The 26,058-nt window shown below is 44.0% G+C and overlaps 3 protein-coding genes across 3 annotated transcripts; 2 read left to right on the forward strand and 1 right to left on the reverse strand.

Moving 5' to 3' along the window:
• The first annotated feature begins 278 nt into the window (after positions 1-278).
• Positions 279-10,694, forward strand: LOC118391789 (uncharacterized). Its single transcript, XM_035783276.2, has 5 exons — positions 279-768; positions 5,631-5,882; positions 6,787-7,332; positions 8,079-8,242; positions 8,450-10,694. Exons 1-5 carry the CDS (start codon positions 705-707, stop codon positions 8,492-8,494), a joined length of 1,071 nt encoding a protein of 356 aa, XP_035639169.1. The 5' UTR covers positions 279-704; the 3' UTR covers positions 8,495-10,694.
• An 80-nt stretch (positions 10,695-10,774) lies between these two features.
• LOC118391778 (uncharacterized) lies at positions 10,775-15,640 on the reverse strand. Its single transcript, XM_052458718.1, has 12 exons — positions 15,590-15,640; positions 14,649-14,730; positions 14,405-14,447; positions 14,121-14,287; positions 13,910-13,991; positions 13,589-13,787; positions 13,379-13,452; positions 13,151-13,227; positions 12,931-13,031; positions 12,743-12,831; positions 12,486-12,632; positions 10,775-11,842 (listed from the first exon to the last, which is right to left on the reverse strand). Exons 2-12 carry the CDS (start codon positions 14,712-14,714, stop codon positions 11,673-11,675), a joined length of 1,215 nt encoding a protein of 404 aa, XP_052314678.1. The 5' UTR covers positions 14,715-14,730; positions 15,590-15,640; the 3' UTR covers positions 10,775-11,672.
• Positions 15,641-15,699: 59 nt separating this feature from the next.
• On the forward strand, positions 15,700-17,981 carry mmachc (metabolism of cobalamin associated C). Its single transcript, XM_035783286.2, has 5 exons — positions 15,700-15,848; positions 16,219-16,419; positions 16,750-16,902; positions 17,077-17,253; positions 17,497-17,981. Exons 1-5 carry the CDS (start codon positions 15,759-15,761, stop codon positions 17,647-17,649), a joined length of 774 nt encoding a protein of 257 aa, XP_035639179.2. The 5' UTR covers positions 15,700-15,758; the 3' UTR covers positions 17,650-17,981.
• The last annotated feature ends 8,077 nt before the right edge of the window (positions 17,982-26,058 follow it).

Genomic DNA, 26,058 nt, shown 5'->3' on the forward strand with positions numbered 1-26,058 from the left:
AAAATCTTTCCAGAGAGCCAACAAATGTAAATGTTCCTAAAAATTAATAAAACAAAGTTTTGTATATTGGGCTTATTTTCTTCGAACATTATGTAGAACATAGATGCCTCTGCCTATTTTCTCCTCTGTACCATAGAACATAGATGCCTCTGTGCATCCTTTATAGAGGAAAGCATGTCCTCTATTTCTGTCACAGACTGTGTGATAAATTTGCTGTATGAGTTGTAATTTCAGGGCGTCTCTGTGCCCCTTCCTGGTTCTCCTCCCTCCCCTCTCTCCATCACGCCCCTTCTATTGGCACTTGTGTCACTGGTAGTGATGGTTTCAGCGATGACACTCTTCTTTCTGACCAAATGCTAATAGGAAAATCAGTCTATTTGGCTTGAATCTCTTTACGTTGTGTGTTGGTCAGACTGCCGAGGAACAGTGGCTAGAACTCGTGAGTCAGCAGGGAAGGAGACCCAACTATAACTGCGCTAAACACGTGGCACTTTGTATTCGCTTAGGAGAATACTTTGTATTCGTGCACTTCGGAGACTCGTCAAGCAAGCTACAGTAGCTCACTCCTGCTCTCCACAGGGCCGACGCGCTAACAGTTATTTATAGTTGGGAGGCCACAGAGAACGAACTACAATAGACCTCTGCGAAGAGGACGAGACGGCATCCGTGTTCTAATAGTTACTGTTATATCACAGGAGAGAGCGATGGAAACCAAAATACACGTCGCTCTGTGCGCTCTGATCCTCAGCTTGGGTTCGATTGTAGAAGGTAAGAAGCTCTGTGATTCGCACTTCTGTGTTTTCTTTCGCAGTTTCAGGGGTTGTTAGAATAAATACACACATAATGCATTGTAGTCCTGGCAATCAGATCATTTTTAGTTTTTTAATCGTGCGCATGATGGATAAGTTGTGGCCTGTTTGAATAAGCAAAAAGCCCATGTGATTTATTTACTGTATGTCGAAGTCATTGTGTCTGTAGGTTTATAATACAGTTATGCCTCTAGCATTTATTTCAGTCCATTTATTTTTCCTCTTCTCTCTATCTTCCTGTCATCCCTGCTACTGCTTACCTCTTGAGGTAAATACTAAATTGCCATTTCAAATCCACCTTTACATTTTCATCATGTCATTCTTTGCTCTCTCTCTCTCTCTTTCTCAAACCTCTGCTGATCCTATATTTGTTCTCTGTGTTTAATTTGATGGTCTGCTCTGTCTCTCACATTATTAGTTAACATTTCACAGTCATAGTAAAGAAGTAGGTGTGTGTGAGAAATGCAGACAGTCTATGCCTAGGTTATGACGCTGTTAACAAGTGGTAGGCCTACCATGATAATTGTAACTCCCTCTGAATCAGTTACTGAGCAATACCAGCCACTAAAAGTCGTCTTGTTGGTGTGCTACAATGAACAGAGATTTCATTCACAAACAGTTCAGCATATACAGTAGTTCTCACACACAATTAGCTGTTTTTAGATATTTCTATTGATCAGTTTTTATTGTTCAGAATAATGACTGTCTGTTTAACTGTAATCAGTCTAGGGTCTCTTTATCTCGCATACACACACACACACACACACACACACACACACACACACACACACACACACACACACACACACACACACACACACACACACACACACACACAAACACTCTTCTGAGGACAAGCATGGGGGTTGTAGGGTTGGACCCTGGTTCCGTGGTGTGGGTGTTATATCTTTGTGCACATTATAGATAATGTAATGGTTGTTCTCTCTATGGTGCAGATTGAGGAAAGGGGAAAGGGTGCTGCCTTAGACCAGTGTTCCTCAAACCTTTCCTACAAGGAGGGCCCACAAGCGTTGCACATTTTTGTTCCAGCCCAGCAGTAACACACCTGATTCAACTAATCAAAGGCAAACAGGTGTTAGTGCTGGGCTGGAACTAAAATGAGTAACCACGGCCCCTGGGTGTACCCCAGGACACTTGTCTAGTGTCTTGAGATGCACACAATTATATTTGTTTCCTCAAACCACAGAGGGAGGATGCAGGCAGACTGGGTGTGTTTCTACCAAGTTCCAAGACCTAGTTCCTAGAACTTAAGGTTCTTACAGATGCCCTGTGTGTCTGCCACGGCTCCTAGATGTCTAGCACACTTTCCAACCAAATAATCGCAAATTTAGGCCCAAATCAGGGCCTGACCACAACTCGAACTGTAGTCTAGGGTTTCAGGTCAAGCACTCTATCCTATTGTACCAACGATTTCTACAATTTTGTGTATCCAATATACATACTCCGTGTGTGTGTGTGTGTGTGTGTGTGTGTGTGTGTGTGTGTGTGTGTGTGTGTGTGTGTGTGTGTGTGTGTGTGTGTGTGTGTGTGTGTGTGTGTGTGTGTGTGTGTGTGTGTGTGTGTGTGTGTGTGTGTGTGTGTGTGTGTGCACTCAGTAGGACGGGCTGAGTAGGCTTTGGAACAATCACAGTTATTTATAGTTCAGAACAAACATTTATGTGCCTGCCACACTCTTAGCTGTGTTCTGGCCAGCTCCCTCTGTCTCTCCCTTTTGTCTCCCTTTTTTTGACAGCAATGAAGCCAGCCCAAAACTAAATATGCATATCGCTTATCTAATACAGAGACAGCACAGGCTTTACTGTTTAAAAAAAGTACAGAGCACTTATTGCTGCAGTATTAGCTCCTCCTCCTCCATATTTCTACCTGATCTCAGCTCCTCACACACACTCCATTTATCTTACAACTCTGCCTTTCACCTCTCCCTCCCATCTCTCTCTCCCTTTCTGACCCCTCCACCCTTCTTTTTGCCATCTCACATTCTCTCTCTCTATTTTCGCACCCCTCTCTCTCTCTCTGTCTCTCTCTTTCTGACTCTCAATTCTACTTAGCAGAGTGTATAGTCTTCAGTAGCTAAGTAAGGACAGGGAAACACAGGTTGACATTTGAAAATGTTTTATTAATTGCAGCACGATGCTGCCACAAGGTCTTCAAGCTGGAATTAAAATGAACTTGGAAATAGCATAGAGTCACAGGATGGCATTTGCTGCTGCTCGTAAATGAGTGTGGAAACTCAGTCAGTTGAATGTCAAAGCCTGGAGTTGGCTGTATATGCTGTCAACTAAAGTGACATCCAGTCATCTTCTAGTCTATAGTCATGTAGTCAACTGACATTTTTCTACAAGCTTGGTTAGATTCAATTGTAGGAGAGGAGAGGAGGTGACGAGGATTGAGGAGAGGAGAAATGGAGAAAAGGGGGAGAGGAGAGGCAACACAGAGGCCAAACCAGGGAAAAAACAAAACCTGAATAAGGATTTCTGAAAAGGCCACTGTTGAACACAATGTTTCCTTTGCTATATTCCATGTGAACTCTGACATTTACATTTTTAATCTGAGTATATACAGATTTTTCAGATGTTTATTTGTTATACAGGGTTTTAGGAGGATTGTGTGTTTGTAAATAAGTGGCCTATTTCAGTGAGCAGCATTGTCATATTCTTGTTATGCTGATTGTCCATAGATTTAAGCCAGCAGCATACCACCCTGCATACCACTGCTGGCTTGCTTCTGAAGATAAGCAGGGTTGGTCCTGGTCTGTTCCTGGATGGGAGACCAGATGCTGCTGGAAGTGGTGTTGGAGGGCCGGTAGGAGGCACTCTTTCCTCTGGTCTAAATATCGCAATTTCCCAGGGCAGTGATTGGGGACACTGCCCTGTGTAGGGTGCTGTCTTTCGGATGGGATGTTAAATGGGTGTCCTGACTCTCTGAGGTCATTAAAGATCCCATGGCACTTACCGTAAGAGTAGGGGTGTTAACCCTGGTGTCCTGGCTAAATTCCCAATCTGGCCCTCAAACCATCACGGCCACCTAATAATCCCTAGTTTACAATTGGCTCATTCATCCCCCTCCTCTCCCCTGTAACTATTCCCCAGGTCGTTGCTGCAAATGAGAATGTGTTCTCAGTCAACTTACCTGGTAAAATAACGGATAAATAAAATAAAAATGTGTATAGCCTAAATATGGGTCTAGAAAACAGCCACAGTATAGCTTCTCACACAGATACACACCCAGTGCTGAAAGGAAAACTGCAAATCTGCTAACAGAGAAATGGTTGGCTGTTCTTTCAGATGTAAGGGTCAAGTTATTTCCCCAGGTACATGCTGTATTGCCCTGAGTGTGTGTTCATGTGTGTGACCCTGTAACGCATGAAAAGGGGAAAGTGTTTCTCTATGGCAAACAGTGGTTCCCTTCATAGCTCCCCAGACACAACACACACCCTCCCCCCACAGCTTGACCTGAGCAGCCCTAACAGAGATGAGGCAGGGGAACAGGGCCAGTATTGTACACCCACTCACTTTTCACACACTGGTATGTGTACGTGTGTGTGCATGGTCTTTTATAGCTATGTCAAAAGTGTGTGTGTACATGCATGGGCTTTCTTGCCTTCAGCATGTTGTGTACACGTCACTGTGTGTTTGTTTGTGTGTTGAGCTGTGTGAGTGATTGAGAGGGGAATAAGAGGCTCCACGTCACTGTGTCACTGGCTTGTAATGGCATTAGACGGGTAGTCTGGACTTTATCAGATAGAGGGGGGAGAGGAGAGGAGAGGAGGAGGAGTGTGAGAAGGAAAGGAGGAGAGGAATAGATAGATGGAAATGAGGATGAGGGAAGGACAGACAGATAGCACATGTGACCTTTCTGGTTGCAATAAAACTGTTGAACCGTGTATACAGCATGACAACAGGCATGACTCAAAGCTAAAAATGTCCCATTTACATCAGCACGATTCTGCAGTTCTTTTGGAACTAATGTTGCCTAACGGTTCAACACTAACGTGTGGTTACAGACCTGGGGTTTTTCATCTGGTGGGTCACCATGCAAAAACAACTACAATGTTTTATGGTACCAATGCTGACAGTGACCAAACCTACCTGATTACTCCGGTGAGCCTGTTGATACTAGAGATTGTTTAGGCAGGGCAAGAGAGATTGAACACGAACAAGAGAGATTAGTGAATCTAAGTATCTAATCTGATGCTCATCTTCTTAAATTCGTTATTGAGTGTTACTGGTTAGCTATTGTTTGGGTTCCAAATGTCAGCTCACTTTGGATCAAGCTTCCCTTAATTGCATAGGAATCGTGTTGTTTAACTGCAAATGTCAGCGCAACAGACAGTCACAGATAGTGGTGTTTGAAAATGCATATTTTACGTGACGGCAGTCTTTTAAAATATAAAAGGAATCCAATTCTCGGCATGTCCCCAATGTCTCCTCTTTAGCAGACATAGACCAGAGTTGAATAATACATGTTACATCTGTATTCTGCCTCACCATCTATTCCAGTAGACCATCTATCCTCTCTGTCTACACTTCTTTAAAAATAGAGCAGCCTCCCCTTCTCAGGAGGAGTTGGAAGAAATGATCCTAACTGGTCCTGAAGGGATCTAATAGATATGTCATTCTTCTGGAAAACAAGGACTATCTGACTGAAGAAATGCATCATTCACAGATTGGCTTATTTCAGAGATCATGAAAATACTATTTGATGACTTTCCTCACATCATTCCTTATTGTGCACTGCTTCAGCAACACACTCATATTAACTGAATGTCAAAATGTCACCCTGATTGTCTCTCTTTTCCAGGCCAGGACCCTGGTGCTCACTCCTCTCCCTCAGATGGACCTCTGACCCTAGGTATGTCCGGGGCTGTTCAGGCACCCCTCCCTGGAGGTTCTCCCTCTCCTCCAGGCTCTCTGTCCCTCCCCAGCACAGACTCCCCAAAGCCAGCCAGCAACCTCACTGATGGAGGGCTCTCCAACAACAACAGCAGCAGTAGCAACAGCAGCAGTAGCAGTAGCAACGACACAGCAGTCGTAGTGGTAAAAGAGGTCCCAGGTAAATGTACTGTATAAGATAAAAAATAGAATGAATGGAATTGTATTGTTTCGGAGGACTACTTTATTATTTAATAAAATACCATTTCAAATTTGACATGTCATATCATTTGTTTAAGATAAATGGTTCAGCTTGTTCTCAGTCTATTTAGAGCCATACCACCTTAGATCAGGGGTACTTAGAAGCCACAACATAGTCAGACACAGCACAAGCAGAGTGGAGAGCTGTGCCTGGGCTGTGATGAGACACACACACACACACACTAGAAGACAGAACATGGTCCTTAAAAGGAGAATACTGTTGGGTTTACTAACTAGAGCACAAAGAGAGACATGAGATAGACAGAAGAACTTAAGGGAAAAAAACAAGATCATGAGAGAATTAACAGAGAATTAACAGCAAGTTGTTAGGCATACAGGAAGAGGGCAGAGTGTAGAACTAGAGGGGGGTGGAAGAGGAGGAGGAGGAGAGATGTGCTGTGATTAAATGCAGTGTGATTTCGCACAGAAAGGTGAGAAAGTTTGGAGCCTGACACACACACACACACACATTGGCTCATTGCAAACATACACCCCCACCACCTGCACCTCACCCACTCTCTGTATCTGTATCCTCTGGGAGGTTTTACAGGTATATATTATCTCATCACAACACTGCTGCTTGTCTCTCCTCTGTGTCCTCTGGCTGGGAGTTAGAAGATAAACTGCTAATTTGAGTGTGTTTGTGTGCGTTGAACTGTGTTTTTTCTTGTTGAATGTTTTTTTATGCAGATATTGACTGTGACTTTTCACCTATCAATTGCCTTTCTAATTGATAAAAAGATTTGTAAACTTGATACATTAATGTGTCCTTCTTTTCTTTGTATTGAATTTCACTTAAAAAACGTTCTTCTTCTCTCTTCTAGCCACCAGTGTGGGGGTCCCTGCCCCCACTCCCATCCCTGAGAAGACCCCTGGCCCGGAGAACCTCACTGAAGAAACCGCACAGCCCTCTGATGCTCCCTCTGACAACCACACTGTCCCTACACACACACCCACCACCACAGTCCTCGTTCACAAACCTTCCACCATCCCAACACGCACACCTGTCTACTCCACCACTCCATCCAGCCATGCCCCTCATCCCTCCAAAACTCACTCACCCATCACCACCACCGCTTCCCCAGCCCCTACTAGGCCTGAGACCCACCCAACTAACACCTCCGCTGCCCCCCAGCCCAGCTCAACCCCCAGCCCTGACCCAGATACCTCTAACCCTATCCAGCCTAAACAGCCCCTCAGTCCCTTTCCCACCACCACTACCACCGCCTCTCCCCCAGCTCTACCTACGTCTGAGCCACAGACCCAGACATCCAGCATCACCCCTCTCCCGGCTTCCACCCCAGCCAGCAGCCCTCCATCCCAGGCTAAAACGCATGCCGACATCCCCTCTCAGCTCAATGTAGTGGATGGTGAGTAGATGGATTTGTTGTGTATGCGTGTGTGTGTGTTATGTTGCTAGTGTTTTGTTATTTGTTATCAAACAGCAGCAACCACAATATTATATACTATGATCTCTCTGGCGTATAAAGGGGGGAGACATCCAACCCCGGTCTAATAAAACCACACACACTAAACCTAAACGGTCCAGTCGTCAGTCGCATGACTGGCTCTGTCACTTGCCAGACAGAGAGATGATTGTGGGGTGGTGGTGCTGATAGTACCCTTAGATGTTTAGGAGGGAGTGTGTGTGTGTGGGGTGGGGCAGACTTGTGCAGGGAAACAAAGAACAACATAGCTTTTGTTGGGATGCCAGTTCAATGCTGGGTGCGTCAGTTTAGTCCTATGCCCAGAAAGCCCCGGGCTTGCTCGCTCTCTCTGTCACTACCCTACAATCAAGTCTGTCTTATTCTCTTTGTAAGACATCCTGTTAATAGCTTGTGTTTATATTTTATAATATGATATATTTAATATTTTAATATATTATGTTATATATCACAGTAGGCTGCTGAGGGGAGGACGGCTCATAATAATGGCTGGAACGGAGCAAATGGAATGGTATCAAACACATGGAAACCATGTGTTGGATGTTTTGGATACCATTCCACTAATTCCACTACAGCCATTACCACAAGTCCGTCCTCCCCAATTAAGTTGCCACCAACCTCCTGTGGTATATATGTATATATAGTATAATATGTTCCCCTCACCCGAGCAGGGGAACCAGTGTTCCATAGTGGTGGACCTGCCCTGGACCCTCTCCTAGCTGGACTAGTGTCCGTCTTCATCGTCACTGCAGCCATCATCACCCTGCTCCTCTTCATCAAACTGCGACGACGGGATCAGCGGCCTGAGTTCCGCAGGCTCCAGGACCTGCCTATGGTGAGACAGTAGAACACAAGTGGTTAGGTGAAGAGACAGTGTAACGCTTAACATTAATGAGACCTGAAGACTTGCGTAAGCATCAGTCTTCTTTTGTGAGCTATTACACTAAGTAGCCATTGTTAGCATTAGCGTTTACTTCACTCACCACCTGTCATCTTGACCAGTGCTCACCATTTACATCCTGTTGTGTTTTCCCCTGTTTAGGATGATATGATGGAGGATACTCCCCTGTCCATGTACAGCTACTGATGATGATGGAGGACACAGTCTGACCTGATGGAACAGCCAGACCCCCACAGACCTTCTCCCTCTGAACTGGGTCTGCGTCTCTATAGTCCAACCTGGCCTTCTCTCCTTGTCCCCTGTCCTCATATCCTTTCTTTTATCCGCACTGACATGAGACGTGGACTGGTGAAAGCCAGTTGCTGATAGGCATCCTCCATATTGCTTTTATCGACCCTGTGTTTTCAAATCAGTGCAGATGGAGGAGATGAGGAGAGGGAGGCGCATTTTAGACCATTGAGATGCATCCCTGGTGTTCCCTCACCACCTTTGTGTCTCTGTGAGCAACAGGGGGTTTCTGTGTGAGTGTGACCAGCTCTTTTCCTGGTCTATGTGGATCCGAAGTTTCATCAGCAGCATTCCCACTTCTACATTCTACCTTCTATATTCAAGCGTGCACTCTGTCAGCTGTGTTTTGGTTGAGTGTTCGGTAACGAGGATCCTCTCTTTCATCACTAGTTAGAGGCTACTTGTGCCTGGCTATATAGTGTTGTACAGTACGGTTGCACTTTACGTTACAGAGGACATGTATGTGTGTGTGTGTCTGTGTGTGCGTGCGTGTCTGTGCATGGTTGAGCGAGCATGCACGTGCGTATGTGGGGGAGGGGGGGGTGTGGTTTGGGGGTATTTAAGTTGAGTGTTTCCATGGAAACTAGTTCCTCTCTAAAGATCCTGCTTGTTATTGTTCATTTTGTTTCTCTATTGGGAGTCTCTGGTGGTGTTAGTTCATTGGGCTAACACAGCCTTGTGGCCTGCAGACAACCTGGGTTCAAACCTGGTCAGTCACACTTGTAAGGGGGAGGTTGTCTCTCTGAGTATCTTTAGTACATGTATCTTTATATAAAGCCTGAATGGACTCTTCCACCTCACTAGAGCTATTTACAGAGTACAATACAGAGAAAAGCATCCTCAATGGCGGCTCAATACATTCCATGCCTGTTAGAATTCTACATTTCAAAGCACGTGTTGTGAACTCTAAGGCTGGTTTGTCTGTTACTGTAGTTCTCACAGCCAGGCCCAGACCTATGTTCTAACATGTCTTAGTAAGGAAGAGCCTTGGGCAGATTCAGCAGCAGTGTTTCCAACTGAGTTTGGCCAGTTGTCTTTCAATACAATTCATTCATTGGTTTAATCATGTAGCTACTTGACATGAGGGTAACTTGTTGCCCTAGTCAGTCAGTGCTAGCCGCTACCATTAGCATGCAGTCCATTAACTGTCTCAAGGGAAGGGGACTCTGATAAACTACTCCATAAACACAGACATTGTAAATGTATAGCACGAGGTCAGAGAGAGAAATTCTTTAATGTAAGGCTTTTGTGACATAATGAGCATAATGCTCCATTGATGTGAGGGGAATGCAGTCTGTGTGTTAGTCTGCGTGTGTTAGACACACAGGAGAAAAGAACACCCCCTCCCTCCTTCCCTACCCCAACCTCTATTGGGGAGACTTGAGTTGAAGCCATAGGCCTGTATTGGAGACAGTATATATGGCACAGACAAGGGGGTATGGCACAAAGCAGGATCAAAGAGTTAGCCAGCTAAATTTCATAATATTCTGAATTAACTTTACATTCCAACTTCATAAAGAAAGGTAGACTTGAAATCAAACATGGTATAATTGACTCCAAAGTTGACATTTCTAAACAAATTAGAAAAGCAATAGTTATGTCCATTTCTGAATATTTGTCAAAATTAGCTAATTTAGGGCTCGATTAAATCCAGACTGCTGAAGATACGCGTTATAGCGCGATTGAAAGGTAATTTCCAATTGAGCCGACGTATGTTGCTTTTCCCGTGAATGGAGTCTCCATGAATGCGGAACCATTGCCTTTAAATTTCAATCGCGCTATAGTGTAGATCTTCCACGGTCCGGATTTAATCTAGGCTGTAGTGTTCCTGCTTGGGCTACCAGATTAGGTTGTTGCAGACGCCGCTGACGTTTGTTGTCTTGCCAGTTATCTGCATCAACGCGACTTAAGTCAGAGTTGAAACAGTGGTTCTATTTGACTCCATGTGGAGTGGAATGGTAGTTCATTTGCACCCATGTATTAGTAGTCCCTTATATGAAGTGCCAAAAAGTTAACTGGTTGTATTATAAGGTTGATATGTTTTACTGTTTGACGTCGATTCTGGAGTGATGTTTTTTGATTAAAGATATGAAACCATCCTCGTTCCTCTCTCATTACAGATCTTGGTTGTTGGGCTGCGGTGGCTGACGCACGCACACACAAACTAACAGAAGTAACTACAACAAATTAACTATTTTATTACAGCTCTTTATCCAGAATTTTATTGCAGAAGCCCAAAATCATCAAATTTGTTTTACAGGCTGTACAGTGAGTCAATGTAACATTTAAACAAGCAGCGGTCTAGTACTTGGCTGTGTGTGATGGAACTGTAAGAGAAAGCCCTGAATCATCCACATTAAAACTTGTCATCACTATGGCCAAAGCCCCTCCCTATCTCACCCCTTCCCCATTGCCCCCTCCATTAACCCCCCTCTCCCCAACCCATCTGTGGTCCCTCGCTCCATGGGCCATTCCCCTTCATGGGGAGGGGGGGGGGTTATCTGGCTAGACAGTCTCTAACTGCTGAAATATTAAACAGACCGACTCATGTTACACAGCAGGACTTGTCTGTGGTCCAAAGGCGAGGGGGAAGAGAGGCCTGGGCTGCATCTCAATACGTTACAGTAAATAGATAAAAATACAGTACCAAATAAGAGAGAGCACCTCACTGATTTGCATCAGCCTTAGATAGTAAAAGTAAACATCAGTCCACCATATGTTTTACTAACAGACTCAAAAACACCAGTGATCATCAAGTTGTATATCGTCAGTGAAATCAAAGCTTTACCCTGATGTAATTCATTAAGACAATCACAGAATGCTGCCACACTGTTGAGTTAAATACTATTGGTGTGTAATACAAAACACTATTGTACACCTTTTCCCAAAAAACACTGACACAAGACAACTGACAGAGCATAATCACATAGGAGTTTCTAAAATAAGGTGCTTTCTTTTTCTCAAGCAGAGTTCAGCCTTTTCATCATCCTCTTTAGTCAGGGTTTGAGGTTCGTGCCCAAAAACTTCTCAAAGAAAGAACTCATAGCATTCTAGAACACTGGCATGACAAAGCCTCTCAAAGGTCATTGAGGCTGAGGTCGGGGGGGCTGTCTGACCCCAACTCAAGGTTTCCATCATCATCATCATCATCAAGATCATCATCGTCCAGGCCACTTCCTGGTCCTCTGAGGTCATTTCCTGCAGAATGGGAGCTCTGATGTACCCGAGGTACTGCTAGAGGAGGAGCTGAAAGAGAGAAGAACTGTCAACGTGTGTGTATGTGTACTAGTCCCAAGGGTTTTATCAGTAGTGTTCCCGTAAGAGAGATTGGGATCAGACCTCTAAATGTTTCCCAGAGCAATTGAGGCACATGCGGACAGGATAATTAGATGATGCCACACACACTACAGGAAGTGTTTAGGATCCCATCCAAACACACACACGTTTCTCAAACTGCTGACCAGCAGACATGGATGGAGAGGAAATGAGGGATTCTCGGTCCTCTTCTCAGGCAAGCAGAGTTACAGTCAGTCACATAACACACATTCAATGGAGGTCACTGGTGTGTGTCTTACATGAACCCGCATCCAAAAACTACAAGAGTTCACTCTTCCTTTGTGCTAGATCTATGGTGCGAACACACAAATCAGGTAGGCACGCATGCACACACAGACACATGTACACTGTTAAGCCAGCCTCCTGTTCCTTGGTGAGTCAGACATGTTGTGATGAGTCACTGAAACGGTTAGATCTACAGCCCAAATGTACATGTGTGGTGTGTATGGGAGAGGGTTACAACACTTTCTGTTCCTCTGAAACAAACTGGACCCATAATGGGACTCATTATGCTCCTCACTGACAGGAGCAAAGTGTGAGTGTGTGAGTATACCTGTGTCTCTGTCATCCAGCCAGGACAGGTCATCAGAGCTGACCTCAGCCAGACTGGGGGTGGGACTGAAGTCGTCAGAGTCCGAGTCTGGCGCCGCCTTTTGACCCCTGGCATCTTTACAGCGGGAGAAGGCAGCTAATGCTGGAACTGGAGGGGGGGTTAATAGACAAACAGGGTTACACTACTCAGGTGAGTAGATATGTGTGTGTGTCTCTTACCTGCTGTGTGTAGTGTAACAGTAGGTGTGTGTCTCTTACCTGCTGTGTGTAGTGTAACAGTAGGTGTGTGATGTCTCTCCCGGAGAATCAGACTCCTGATCTCGTCCTTCAGCTCCGATACAGTTATCCTGCAGGACACAGTGATAGCATTGCATTGCATTACACACACACACACACACACACACACACACACACACACACACACACACACACACACACACACACACCTGATCTGGCGGACCTCCTGCTCTGTGTGTGTGTATTGAGCAACAGTCTTGGCCAGGTCAAAGCTGTGGTTTCTGTAGCTGTCTGTTAGTTCCTCTAGTGTCTGGGGAAAGGCAAAGTATAGAGGTTAGAGGTCGGGAGACAGAGAGAAAACAAGTCACTCAAATTACCTTCTTTAATTATTCAATCGTTAATTTAATTCCTTCATTCATTCATTAATACTTTGCAGCTGTGTTCATACTGCCTCCTCGTCTCTCTGGCCTCCGACTGCTGAAGAAACATGTCCTCCTCCTGCCTCCCTGTCACACACACAAATACAAACACACATACGATGAAAGAAAAGGAGTAGGAGTAAGCGAGACTGTGCTTGCCCTCTCAACAGCTCTGAGTCTGAGACATGTGTAGTCCTGCAGAAAAAAAACTGAGAACAAGACTGTATGCGAGACTCACTGAGCTGGGTTTTGAGTGTGTCCACCTCTCTCCTCAAATGATCCAACTCCTCCCTTCGCAGCTTAGAGCAGAAACTATAAAAGGACAACAATCAGCTTTCACCAAACCGGTATGGTCCATACTAAGGGCTAATGGTTGATTTGGTGTTGGGCTACACATACAATAATGATCACCTGAACCTCACAGGTGAGTAAAACCCTGCCCCCTCACCTCTCCTCCAGGTTGCCTTGTGATGTGGCTCTGGTGATGTGCCTTCTCAGAGTGCTGAGCTCACGGGCCACATCTCTCCTCCACTGGTCCATCCTTCTCTCCACTTCTGGACTAGTCATCCCTGACCCTCTCCTCTCTCCATCCCTTTCTTGTTCCCGCTCTCTCTCCGTCGCCTGCTCTCGCAGCCTGCGAACCTCGTCTGAGAGATAGAAGAATAACACATCTACAATATTCGATCAACAAATCAATCACTCAACCAATCAGGATTGGTATATTAAGCAGTAAATGTTAGTGTTGTGTGATAAGGATAGGTGTATGTACCTTGTAGTGCCTGTATGTGGCGCTGCTGAGAGTGTCTCTCTCTGTCCATGTCATGAAGACTTTGGGTCAGAGACTCTATGGCCTGGCAACCATTAGAACAAAAAGAGTAGAAGGAAGAAGAAATTAGCTAAAATGTAGGGCTATTTATGCACCTTTTATGTAATAAAAATGATAGTTATACATGAACACACGTATGCGCACACGCACGGACCTGGCTCTGGATCTGCAGTTGTGATTGGACGGCTGCCAGGTCTGCCCACTGCACAGCGGAGGAGGGAGGGGGGAGGAGAGAGATGGAGGACTTGGGGAGAGGGAGAGGGGGGAGACGAGGGAGCTCCAAATTTGACACACTAGCCACCTCCCTGACTGGATAGAGATCTACTGAGTGACCGAGAGACAGAGAGGATAAGAAGGAGCAGAAAAAGAGGGGGAATCACCAACAGAGAAAGTGTGTCACAGTCAGCCATCTTAAAGACCACAGAGATCTCCCCTCACCTTCTCTACCTTTTGGATAATTCCCTGGCGTGGTCAGTCTCTCCTGGGGAAACATGAACCCCGTCAACACACAGTGGGGAAAGTACATAGGGTATTTATGAACTTCAATGTTTCTATCATATACTGTAAAACTAGAATCTAGCTAACTGCTAAGAATTAGCAGTCAACTCTTCTGATGAAGCCCTTGGTAATGCACTGCCACGTATGCATAATTATGTTATAGTGCCATCTACTGGCTACTCACCCTCATCTTGGCAACACTGCCATCAGCTGCTGAGAGGATGGAGCTCAGCTGGTTGTCCCAGTTCATCTCAGTCAGGGCTGCTCTACTCAAACCATAGGACAAGGGTGCCAAGACTGATTTCTGAGTATTTATGGCACAAAAGTTAAAGCACTTGCCCTCTACTTGCAGGGTATCTTGTCCATGCTCTGCTCAAACTGTCCCTCTAAATCCCTACATAATCCAGTATTCATTCATGTGTTCTTCTGCCCACATCTCCAGTGTCAACTTTTTCATCTCAAGTGAAGTTTTATTGTACACAAGTACAGTGACATGCCTTTATTGCTCTTTCCCTACAATGAAGTAATCAATATCAGTAGTACTGAGAAAAAAAAAATTTAAACAAGCAAAATGATAAACAAATAAATTAAATGGATATGGTACACGCATGAGATTAGCCATTGCATTGGCCAGTATTTTATAACTAACGTGTGATGCTGTAACTCTAGACGAGTTGGTTGGTTGCTGAATGATGATGAGGTGGCTAACACAAATCAATCACACTTCATTGACAGATGAGTTAACACAGCTAACTGTCGCTAGCTAAGTACCGTTGCAGGTGGCTTTTGTTTTGGGCTTGCCTTTGTGTTGTTGCTAACGTTGCGTTCGAATTTGACAGTCAGAGGCATTGTTTGCAATGAATGGTTGACTGGCTAGCTAACATTCACCTTAGTGATTTGTTTATACATGGAACACGATGGCGACGTTCGCATTACTGTTGATTTGCCCCTGGCACCAAGTACTCAAAATCACAAATCAATCAGTGCATGAACAGAAAGCTGGCTAAAGGTCGATATTTCAGCGATGGATGAAACAATTCAAAGGTTGGTTAACATTACAGAACATAATATACATTATTAAAACATTGAGCAGAAATGTACATTATTAGCTAGCTACTTACGTACTGTCCTGTTCCACTTTTAAATCCTCGACAACGTGATTGCGTTTCACACGTTGCACTAATGGGTTCTGGGTATTGTAGTTGATAGATTAAATGCTTACAACGCGGAAATAAGAGAGTCACGTGATAGAGAACAATATTTCCCACAACCCAACACATTTAAACATTCAGTGATGGCGCTGCCCACGGTCAATGTGGAAGATGTGAGAAAAGCTTTGAGTAATAATCTGTCAAAGTTGGGGTTTGAAGTTTATCCACTGAAGGTAACGTTATGGCCGCTGTTCCATTCGAGCTATTTGTTAAAAGAATTTGCGTCAAACTTTAAACGTGGCCCTTTTTTTAAATATTGTCAGTGTCAGTGAACGTGTCGTCAACTGTTAAACTAGTCAAGTTGACAAGCTCCAATTCAAAGTTCGTACACGCTTTCTCAGCCATGCCTTGTTCATATGAAAATTATAAAAGCTGACCATACTGGACTGTAGTCTGCCAGAGGTTTGGGACTTATGGCACAGGTGATAGTATATCTGTCCAATAACGACAGGGTTGTTGAAACGTGTCCCTTCCTGGCTGTTCCCCCTCAATCGCTACAAAAGTTACCCACATTTGTATTCTTTGCTGTGCATGTGTTCCCAGATTGGCTGGTACAATGTAGTCCTGCCCCCCTCTCTCCATCTGTCCTACCCTGATGACACCCTGGGAGCGGTGGTGCTCAGCACTCCAGCCATGTTTGAACAAGCCTTCCTGCCCTTCATGGAGAGCAGGGGCTGGAAGGGGGTGTCTGCAGACCCCATAGACCAGTGTGTCAAACACTGCATCAACAACACAGTCTCTGAGGTGGGTGGGTGGTTGGGTGGGTGGGGGGGGGGGCAACCAGTGCATCACTCACTGCATTAACACCTGGGGTGTTGATGGAGTGATGTTGAAAAACGTTTTGAAACAGTTTACTCCAAAAGGAAAGTGTTTTGCAACAAAAATAGTTTGTATTGACAAAAATTCAGGTAGGTCGTCTCTCCCCGTTTTGTTCCGTTTACTCTGTTTGCTTCTGTTTGGTTGTTATTAAACAGATTTCATGACAAGACTTAATTAATACACACACCCTTGTGCCACACTTCACATCACTCTCTCCCCTCTCTACCTCCACCCATCCCTCTCTCCCTCGTGTAGTGTTTTCCAGGTGTGAAGGTAGATGTGAGTTATGACTATGAGATGCTGCCCAGCAGGAAGCCCAAGTTCCTGGCCCAGAGCGCTGCCCATGTGGCGGGAGCTGTGTACTACTACCAACGCTCCGACATACCTGACCACCCCTGGGGAGAGAAGGTGAGTGACTGGTCCAAAGGGGTTATTCAGTCATTAATTTACTAATAAATTGATAAATAGGGTGCTGTATGTTCTTTGGTTCACAGATGGCCAGTCATTTGTATTACTTATAAAACTATTTATACTACCTCTTTGTCTTTCTCTCCCCCTCCCTTCCTCTTGTCACCTCTACAGAAGATGTTTGGTGTGTGTATACACCCGCGTCTGGGGGGCTGGTTTGCTATCAGAGCTATGTTAGTGTTTGTTGGGTCTGAGGTGGGTTCGGAGCTGCAGCAGACAGCTCCTCCAGACTGTGTTCCTACCAGGGAGGATAGGATACAGCTACTTGAGGACTTTAACCTCAGATGGCAGGTAGGATTTACACTATATACTATAGTAATAAGTATTGATCAATAATATGGTTGGCAGATAGCCCTGCTACAATATACTGGATTATTAATAAGTATAGATCAACAATAAGGATAGCATGGCAGGTAGGTCTGAAACTATTTACTGTCTATATCAATAATGGGTGCAAATTATGCATATTAATAAATATAATTATGTATGATTCATTTAAAGAGAATATAGAGAATATATAATCTGTGTTGACAGGACTGGAGTTACAGAGATATCGTCCCCCCAGTCCAAACCTACTCCCAGAAACAGAGAAAATACTTCTCCACCCCCCCAGCCCAGCGACTAGACCTGCTCACAGACTGGGGCTACCTGACTGGGGGAGAAGAGGACAACACACAGGAGAACTGACAGATGATAACAGTGAGAGGAGACGCTACAGTTAGACTTGGCTGGCTCTGAAGGAACTGACTCTTAAGGGAACGTCTGGTATGGTTTGAGGCCATTTTGGACATGCAATCCCTACATGCTCATTGGTACTGTGGTCTGTCTGTATTCACAGACAGTGTTCCACTGTGAGAGCTAATGTACTTTATCTGCCTTTTGTACTTTATCTGCCTATTGGCCTATGAAGCTACTATAATGTTTAGTGTTAGATGGTAGAGTGAAAAGAGATCTTTCATGGAAAAGCAACAATAGTATGTTTAAATGTGGTAAAGGACTTAATAAATGCACAAACATTTGTTATTGTTTTGATCATTTTTCAGTTGTACTGTGAAATGATCACGTTGAACGAATGTGCAGGTAGAGATGCTGGTGTGCAAAAGAGCAGAAAAGTAAATAAAATAAAAACAGTATGGGGATGAGGTAGGTAAATTGGGTGGGCTATATACCGATTGACTATGTACAGCTGCAGCGATCGGTTAGCTGCTCAGATAGCAGATGTTTAAAGTTGGTGAGGGAGATAAAAGTGTCCAACTTCAGAGATTTTTGCAATTCATTCCAGTCGCAGGCAGCAGAGAACTGGAAGGAAAGGCAGCCAAATGAGGTGTTGGCTTTAGGGATGATCAGTGAGATACACCTGCTGGAGCGCGTGCTACGAGTTGGTGTTGCCATCTTGACCAGTGAACTGAGATAAGGCGGAGCTTTACCTAGCATAGACTTGTAGATGACGTGGAGCCAGTGGGTCTGGCGACGAACATGTAGCGAGGGCCAGCCGACTAGAGCATACAGGTCGCAGTGGTAGGTGGTATAAGGTGCTTTAGTAACAAAATGGATCGCACTGTGATAAACTGCATCCAGTTTGCTGAGTAGAGTATTGGAAACTATTTTGTAGATGACATCGCCGAAGTCGAGGATCGGTAGGATAGTCAGTTTTACTAGGGTAAGTTTTGCGGCGTGAGTGAAGGAGGCTTTGTTGCGAAATAGAAAGCCGACTAGATTTGATTTTGGATTGGAGATGTTTGATATGAGTCTGGAAGGAGAGTTTGCAGTCTAGCCAGACACCTAGGTACTTATAGATGTCCACATATTCTAGGTCGGAACCATCCATGGTGGTGATGCTAGTTGGGCGTGCGGGTGCAGGCAGCGAACGGTTGAAAAGCATGCATTTGGTGATAACGAAGGCTATGTTCTAATCCAGCCCAGTAGATTTCTCCCGTAGTCCACTGATGCCAGGAACAGTCCCACTAGAACAATGTCTCCAAATGTGCCACATCTGGGACGACACACACATGTTAAAGCTTGTGTGTTGTCTTATCTCCTGTGGTGTATACGTGTGCAAACACAACCCTACTGAATAGCCACTCCAACCCCAGAGTACTGGCCAGATGCTGCGACACATACACACAATGGGTAGCACCATTTCATCTCCTAACTATGAATAATAATCATCAAGCTAGCATAGTTTACTGAACCACCCCTACTATACGACCTATGCTATTTGTGTGTTGTTGAACATAGTTGTACTCACAGAATGCTGCAGGCCTCCGAGAGCCAGATGGACAAATAATGGAGGGATAGAGTAACATTCACAATTTACTCCCTTTGTTATACACCCTCTTCTCTGGCCAGCACAGCTGTATTCTAGTTGTTAAATAATTTCTGTAGTGCAGCCTTCCTCACTCATTCTCTCTCGTGGCTAAGCCCTCTGGTTAGGTTGCCTATAGCAGGGAAGTATGTAATTCATGTGGAGCAAGGTTCAACTGAACTCTACACTACCCAGCATACCAAAATTGGTTCCGTGAAAGTTCCCAGAACATTCGTTAGGTTGCGGCAAATGTTCTCATAACACAAAAACTGTCCAGTTGTGCTGATGATTCTAAAATGTTTATATAACATTCACTTGATGTTGAAAGAATGTTCCCAGGACGTTGCACTCACATTTTGTTGCCGTAGTATGTTCTAAAAACACTACTTGTGCATTGTTATTACATTAACTGGAAAACGTAATGAGAACGTTTGGGGACTGTTCCAGATGTTGTGCACAACATGTTTGTGAATATTAGAGGAGACAATTCCAAGGGTATTTCATTTAAACTAACAAAAGAAATGGTTATCAAAACATTCTTAGATCATTCTTGGGATGTTATGATCATAATGTTAGATAAAACGCAAACTAGAACTTAATGGGAATCTTAGCACATGTCCTGGGAATGTTCCTGGTTTGCTGTGTACATTCTGTCATCCACTGTGCTTTCCACAGTGGCAGCCATCTCAGTTTTAAAGAGCCTTATTACCATCCTTTACAGTACTGCGTGCAAGATGTCTGGGGTGAAAGGTGTGTGCACGCACACACACTCACCTGCAGTCATACTAGTCATGCGAGATCATTATTAATGGGTACACAGTCTAGGGTGTGTTTGCTCTGCCATAAATACACCACTGATAGGCCTGACGGATTCGAACCAGGGACTGTAGTGATGCCTCTTGCACTGAGATGAAGTGCCTTAGACCGCTGAGCCACATGAATAAATATATTTCAATGAGTGAAGGCTCCTCAGAGGAGGAAGGGGAGGATCATCCTCAGTGAATTTCATAAAAATAGTGAAACAATGAAAAAGGTTATCCTTTTTCTGTAGATACAACTATATCAAATATATCCATGTCACCAAATAATTTATTAAAATACACTGTTTTGCAATGGTCTAGAGTAGGCTCAGCAACACACTGTGTTGTACCATGATGTAGCCGGAGGACAGTTAGCTTCTGTCCTCCTCTGGGTACTTTGACTTCAATGCAAAACCTGGAAGGCTCATGGTCGTCACCCCATTCCATAGACTTACACAGGACATCCTCCAACCTATCAGAGCTCTTGCAGCATAAACTGACATGTTGTCCACCCAATCAAAAGGTCAGAGAATGAATCTAGTACTGAAAGCATAAGCTACAGCTAGCTAACACTGCAGTGCATGAAATATGGTGAGTAGTTGACTCACAGATCACCAACCATTTAGAATCCAACTGTACCTTCTCCGCTATGCAATCTGGTTTCCCAGCTGGTCATGGGTGCACCTCAGCCACGCTCACGGTCCTAAACGGTATCATAATCGCCATCGATAAGAGACAATGCTGTGCAGCCGTATTCATCGACCTGGCCAAGGCTTTCGACTCTGTCAATCGCCTCATTCTTATCGGCAGACTCAACAGCCTTGGTTTCTCAAATGACTGCCTCGCCTGGTTCACCAACTACTTCTCACAATTCAGTGTGGCAAATCGGAGCGCCGGTTGTCCGGACCTCTGGCAGTCTCGATGGAAGTGCCGCAGGGTTCAATTGTTGGGCCGACTCTTTTCTCTGTATACATCAATGATGTCGCTCTTGCTGCTGGTGATTCTCTGATCCACCTCTATGCAGACAACACCATTCTGTATACTTCTGGCCCTACTTTGAACACTGTGTTAACTAACCTCCAGACGAGCTTCAATGCCATACAACTCTCCTTCCTCCTTCCTGCTCTTAAATGCAAGTAAAACTAAGTGCATGCTCTTCAACCGATTGCTGCCCGCATCTGCCCGCCTGTCCAGCATCACTCCTCTGGACGGTTCTGACTTAGAATATGTGGACAATTACAAATACCTAGGTGTCTGGTTAGACTGTAAACTCTCCTTCCAGACTCACATTAAGCATCTCCAATCCAAAATTACATCTAGAATTGGCTTCCTATTTCGCAACAAAGCATCCTTCACTCATGCTGCCAAACATACCCTCGTAAAACTGATCATCCTACCGATACTTGACTTTGGCGATGTAATTTACAAAATAGCCTCCAACACTCTACTCAACAAATTGGATGCAGTTTATCACAGTGCCATCCGTTTTTGTCACCAAAGCCCCATAGACTACCCACCACTGCGACCTGTATGCTCTCGTTGGCTGGCCCTCGCTTCATATTTATCGCCAGACCCACTGGATCCAGGTCATCTATAAGTCTTTGCTAGGTAAAGCCCTGCCTTATCACAGATCACTGGTCACCATAGCAGCACCCACCCGTAGCACGCACTCCAGCAGGTATATTTCACTGGTCACCCCCAAAGACTATTCCTCCTTTGGATACCTTTCCTTTCAGTTCTCTGCTGCCAATGACTGGAACGAATTGCAAAAATCACTGAAGCTGGAGACTCATATCTCCCTCACTAATTTTAAACATCAGCTGTCGGAGCATTGCACCTATACATAGCCCATCTGTAAATAGCCCATCCAACTACCTAATCCCCATATTGTTTTTGTTTTTTGCACCCTAGTATCTCTACTTGCACATTCATCTTCTGCACATCTATCACTCCAGTGTTTAATTGCTATATTGTAATTACTTTGCCTATTTATTGCCTTACCTCCCTAATCTTACCACATTTGCACACACTGTATTTAGATGTTTTTTCTTCTATTGTGTTATTGACTGTACGTTTGTTTATTCCATGTGTAACTCTGTGTTGTTTGTGTCGCACTGCTTTGCTTTATCTTGGCCAGGTCGCAGTTGTAAATGAGAACTTGTTCTCAACTGGCCTACCTGGTTAAATAAAGGTGAAATAAAAGTACAAAAAATAAAACACAGAGAAAGACAATAGTTGAACAGTTTTGAACAAATTAATTTCCTTCAAAATTAAGGACAAGCGAGAGGGAGAGCTATATTTGGTTGTATTTTTTTAAACTTTCACTTAGTTAGCGAATGCAGCTAGCTAGTTTAGCCTACTCAAACATGGCATCAAGGGATGTTATGTTAGCTATACAACACTGGAAGTTTTCCAAGTCAAGGTAAGCTTTTCATTTATTCATTTATTGAAACCGGAGCCCGCCTGTGTAACTGCTAAACTGCTTTCTGACTGTACTCTGTACTGCATGATTGTATGGGGTTTACTAAGGCCTTAGTTCTAGTAGCTATGTTGACTATGACATAACAATGTAGGCTGTGTGTAGAGATTAGTGGTCATGATATGAAGGTTTGGCTTGGAAAGTATTTTTCACCTGGTAATAGACAGCTGATGGGTTGTGCACTGAACTCCACAAGCGAGGGGGAAAAGGTGAGAGGAGGAGAGTGCGTAGATAGTTGCGAGAAGGAATTATAAAGTATAAACAACGAGCAAAGTGATCATGCTGTTTTTTGTGGCTGCTATGAAAGTGAACGGTGTTTGCGTGTGATCAGGGGTTTATTTATTCTGCCAATTCTATTAAAATGTTTCTTAAAGAGAACAAACCGGGTTAAACATACCTGAATGTGTCCAATAGAAACTCTTGTTTGCAACTGTTGGACTAATGATTGCACCCTAGATCAGCTAGATGCAGGCAAGAGTGTGCAATTATGCTATTGAATGTGTCACTGCCTGTCACCTTGACTACCGACAATTCTCTCGACCTGTGCACCTACGTTGTAAACTTTAATTCACAGGCTAGGTTGTAGCAATCTCATTTTGGGGAATATTCAGAGGTGGAAACTTTCCGTGGGAATATACGGGAATTAAAGAAAATAGATTAACATTTATATATTAATACAATTTAAATGTAAAGTTTTTTTGCATTGGATATATTTACCATATCATATGGAGACAGAAACATAAATCTTTTACCTTATCGTAAGTAGACATAATTGAGAATTATTAAATCCTTCCAATAGAAATAAAAGAAACAATTTAATTACAAAATTAACTTTAATTACATTAGTTGACTTCACATGGGATGATTTCACTGAACATTCAATATTTCCTTTCTTTTGTTGATCTCCAATGATCCACCGCATCTCCCAAAAACGATAGTCTGGAAACTAAAACTTTGGTTGTCTTCCACTCAGGCTTCTATGTCTTCTCCCTGGACCTCCTCAATGTCCACCTCTTGAACATCAGATTCGGAAGCTTCATCTTCACTGTCACTTTCCAACCTTGTTGAGGATGGCTCGTTGTCAAGCTCAAAAAGCCTCAAATTTGGCTGGATGGCCACCAATTTTTCAACCCTTGTATTGATCAGCCTGTTGCGTGCTTTGGTGTGTGTTTTTTTCCCAAACAAGGACCAGTTGCGCTCTGAGATGGCTGATGTTGGTGTGGATTTGGAGGATGATGGAGGCAACCGGGGAAAGAGCCTCCGATCCACAAAGTCCCTTCCACCAGGTGGCTGATGAGATATGTTGGCACGACTGCCATATTGCATCTCCATCCCAAAGCCCTTCCTTGGAAGTGTACTTCACCAGACTGCCAAGAACCTTGCCCTCATCCAGGCCAAGGTGGTGAGACACGGTGATGACACCATAGGCCTTGTTGATCTCTGCACCAGTCCGGATACTCTTGCCAGCATACTTGGGGTCCAACATGTATGCTGCAGCATGTATGGGCTTCAGGCAGAAGTCTTCACGCTTTTTTATGTATTTCAGAATGGCAGTTTCCTCTGCTTGGAGCCACAGTGAAGTGGGCAGGGCAGTATGGCTTCCTTATCTTACATCTGTCTGAACATCAGACAGGATGGTATTGTCTCCCCCAATCCGTGCAGTGGGTACTGCTATAGGTTTCAGACTGCTTACCACTCTCTCCCAAAATACATCATCCAGGAGGATCCTCTTGATGGGGCTGTCCATATCGGCAGACTGTGATATGGACATTTCTTGAAGAGACTCCTTCCCCTCCAGGAGACGGTCAAACATGATGACAACACTGGGCAGCTTCAATGTGGTGATCGTATTCTTCTCACTTCGTTTGGTGAGGTAGATTGCTGCTATAACTTGATGACCCTTCACATACCTAACCATTTCCTTGGCTCTCTTGTATCCATTGTTTTCAGTGCCAAGATATCCTTGAGGAGCAGATTCAATGCATGAGCAGCACAGCCGATGGGTGTGATGTGAGGGTAGGACTCCTCCACTTTAGACCAAGCAGCCTTCATGTTTGCAGCATTGTCTGTTACCAGTGCAAATACCTTCTGTGGTCCAAGGTTATTGATGACTGCCTTCAGCTCGTCTGTGTGTCTGTTTTCCTTGTGTCTGTGCTCTTGTAGAATACTGGTTGAGGGGTGGAGATGATGTAGTTAATTATTCCTTGCCCACGAACATTCGACCACACATCAGAGATGATTGCAATACAGTCTGCTTTCGCTATGATTTGCTTGACCTTCACTTGAACTCTGTTGAACTCTGCATCCAGAAAATGAGTAGATAAAGCATGTCTGGTTGGAGGGGTGTTTGCTGAGCGAAGAACGTTCAGAAATATTTTCCAATACACATTGCCTGTGAGCCTCAGAGGTGAACCAGTTGCATACACAGCTTGAGCAAGACATTCTAAATTTCTCTGAGTACATTCCTTCATTGAGTCAAAAAAAACTTCTGATTCCAGGAGGACCATAAGCTGTTGCTATCGATAAGGTGTCTGATTCATCATTTCACCTCAAATAGAAGTAGAGGGACTTTTGTCAGAAGTTGCTGAGGGAACTTTATGCACTTGGCCAGATGAGTCTGCATCTTTGTTGCATTCTTCACATATGATTTGGCACAGTATTTGCAAATGTACACAGCTTTTCCTTCTACATTAGCTGCAGTGAAATGTCTCCACACATCAGATAGTGCCTGTGGCATTTTCCTGTAAAGATTGTAAAAATAAAAATACAATTCCATGTACAGATAAATAGTTAAGCTATTAGATTAAACAACTCCTTTTGTAAGATAAATGTTTTAAAATTAAACATGTATGGAAACAGGTGAATTAACACTCCTCAGTTAGCAGGCTCAAGCAAGCTGAAACTAACTAGCAGAACTTGTTAACAAGTTAGAAATGATTTAAACACACTTTGCTGTAGGCTACTATTTACTAGTTATTTACTAGTTACTAGTTAACAAAAAATCATATATGTCATATAAAATATATTCACCCCACCCAGTATTGTAATCAAAACTTACCAGAAAGCATATAGTCCTTGACATCTCATTAGTGTGCAAGATCTTGAGAATCAGCTGTACATGTGATGGAAGAGTGCACTGTGCATTCAGAGGGTTGCAATTCCATTGAATTGGGGATAGTTTAACCAAAATATGCCACAAAACCTAGAATTGCCTTGTGTATCCCACAAAAAGGTTACATTTTTAGCTAACTTTTTTGATGAATCCTCAAATTCCCGGGCCTAACTTCCCATAGAAAATACCGGAAAGTTTTCCGATCCTTTAAAACCCTAGGTACAGGGAACATTTGGGTATCATGCATTGACCTAAACCTATCAATGTTACATTGAGCTGAGTGAATGGAATATGAATGACAGTCACCCAATATGCTGTAATAGAAATAAGGCCATGCTCATAAAAAAAATCATCCTTTCTCATCTTACATGGCACCGACCGCCACTGATTTCAATTCATG

The sequence above is a fragment of the Oncorhynchus keta genome, chromosome 1 (assembly GCF_023373465.1).
Source record: "Oncorhynchus keta strain PuntledgeMale-10-30-2019 chromosome 1, Oket_V2, whole genome shotgun sequence".
In the NCBI taxonomy this organism is placed as follows: Eukaryota; Metazoa; Chordata; class Actinopteri; order Salmoniformes; family Salmonidae; genus Oncorhynchus; species Oncorhynchus keta.

Coding starts and splice junctions, on each gene's coding strand:
- LOC118391789 (XM_035783276.2), top strand. CDS start 705: ATGGAAACCAAAATACACGTCGCTCTGTGCGCTCTGATCCTCAGCTTG. Junction 5,883..6,786: donor AGTGGTAAAAGAGGTCCCAG/GTAAATGTACTG, acceptor TCTCTCTTCTAG/CCACCAGTGTGGGGGTCCCT. Junction 8,243..8,449: donor GGCTCCAGGACCTGCCTATG/GTGAGACAGTAG, acceptor TCCCCTGTTTAG/GATGATATGATGGAGGATAC.
- LOC118391778 (XM_052458718.1), bottom strand. CDS start 14,714: ATGAACTGGGACAACCAGCTGAGCTCCATCCTCTCAGCAGCTGATGGC. Junction 13,788..13,909: donor CCACATACAGGCACTACAAG/GTACATACACCT, acceptor TCTATCTCTCAG/ACGAGGTTCGCAGGCTGCGA. Junction 12,832..12,930: donor CAGGAGGTCCGCCAGATCAG/GTGTGTGTGTGT, acceptor TGTGTCCTGCAG/GATAACTGTATCGGAGCTGA.
- mmachc (XM_035783286.2), top strand. CDS start 15,759: ATGGCGCTGCCCACGGTCAATGTGGAAGATGTGAGAAAAGCTTTGAGT. Junction 16,420..16,749: donor TCAACAACACAGTCTCTGAG/GTGGGTGGGTGG, acceptor TCCCTCGTGTAG/TGTTTTCCAGGTGTGAAGGT. Junction 16,903..17,076: donor ACCACCCCTGGGGAGAGAAG/GTGAGTGACTGG, acceptor TCACCTCTACAG/AAGATGTTTGGTGTGTGTAT.